Source organism: Palaemon carinicauda, chromosome 25 (genome assembly GCF_036898095.1).
Source record: "Palaemon carinicauda isolate YSFRI2023 chromosome 25, ASM3689809v2, whole genome shotgun sequence".
Lineage (NCBI taxonomy): Eukaryota > Metazoa > Arthropoda > Malacostraca > Decapoda > Palaemonidae > Palaemon > Palaemon carinicauda.
The window spans coordinates 24,167,741-24,169,221 of NC_090749.1; the positions used below are offsets into that span (position 1 = coordinate 24,167,741).

General features: G+C 44.8%; 1 protein-coding gene across 1 annotated transcript; it reads left to right on the top strand.

The window, feature by feature from the left end:
- Nucleotides 1-509: 509 nt before the first annotated feature.
- On the top strand, nt 510-857 carry LOC137618936 (uncharacterized). The gene has a single exon (XM_068349140.1). The coding sequence runs from the start codon at nt 510-512 to the stop codon at nt 855-857; it is 348 nt and encodes a 115-aa protein (XP_068205241.1).
- The last annotated feature ends 624 nt before the right edge of the window (nt 858-1,481 follow it).

Below are 1,481 nucleotides of genomic sequence, written 5' to 3' on the forward strand. Positions count from 1 at the left end.
GGTGCAGGTGTGGGCGTGGGTGTGATGTGTTTGCTGGTGTCAGTGTGGTATGGGTGTGGGTGTGGATTTGGATGTGGATGCAGGTGTGGGCATGAGTATGGGTGCTGATGTGGGTGAGGGTGTGGATGTGTTTGCGGATGTCAGTTTGGTATGTGTGAGGATCTGGGTTGTGGGTGTGGATGTGGGTGTGGGGAATGAGTGTGGATGTGTTTTGCGAGTATCAGTGTGGCGGGGGTGTGGATGTGTTTGTGGGTGTTGGTGTGGGTGTGGATGTGTTTATGGGTATATACGGGTGCATATGTTGGTGTGGATGTGGATATTGATGTTTGTGTGGGTGTGGACGTGGATGTGGGTATGGGTGTGAATGTGTTTGTGAATGTGGGGTGTGGGAAAATGGGTGTGGATTTGGGTGTGGATGTGTTTGCGGGGGTCAGTGTGGTGTGGTGTGGATATGTTTGTTGGTGTGGGTGGGGATGTAGGTGTAGGCATAGGTGTGGTTGAGAGCGTGGATGTGGGTGTGGACACATGTAGATGTGGGTGTGGGTGTGGATATTGATGTGGGTGTGGGTGTGAATGTGTTTGCATTTGTGGATTTGGGTGTTGGTATTGGCGTGATTGTGGGTGTCGGTGTTGGTGTGGGTGTGGGTGTGAATGTATTTGTGTTTGTGTTTGTGGATGTGGGTGTGAGTATGGGCGTGGGTGTTGGTGTGGGTATTGGTGTGGGTGTGGATATGTTTGTTGGTGTGGGTGGGCATGTGGATATGGGCACGGGTGTAGGTGTGTTTGTGGGTGTGGGTGTGGCCCGTGGGTGTAGGTGTGCATTAGTAATTGAAACCAGAAAAAGCTTTAACTCTTAAATTTGTTTTGCCTCTGGAATAAAGAAACAAAGGAAAATTCTTATATTAAAATGACTGAAAGTAAGACATGCCCGTGCCCTAGTGACAACTTCTACACAAATACACACACACACACACACACACACGCACACACACACACACACACACACACATATATATATATATATATATATTGTAGTGCCCCTCTGAAAAACTAAGATAGTTTCTCTTCGGACAGACTGTCCTGCAGATAGTTTTCAGGAGAACAGCAGAAATACATTTATTTTTCTCCATTTACTGTCTAGTGTTGACACGTTTCCTCACTTTCCCAAACGAGTCATTTCAACTCCAATTAACATCAAATCGTTTTATCTGTTGTTTAAAAATATTCTAACGCCATTATAATTCGAATAATCTTGCTTTGTGTTCTCTTCGTTCTTCTTGAACATCAATGCAACATGAACTCTGATTGAAGCCACCTTATGTATTTCTGATATATTTTTGCAATCTGCTTTCTTATATTTATCCAATCTGCTGTCCTATATTATAGGCAAAATGTTGTATGTCATATTTCTCTCTCTCTCTCTCTCTCTCTCTCTCTCTCTCTCTCTGGAGCGACAAGTAACTGAATTTGATAGCGCCTTG

Excerpts from the sequence above, each read along its gene's own strand:
- LOC137618936 (XM_068349140.1), top strand. The coding sequence starts at position 510 with ATGTGGGTGTGGACACATGTAGATGTGGGTGTGGGTGTGGATATTGAT.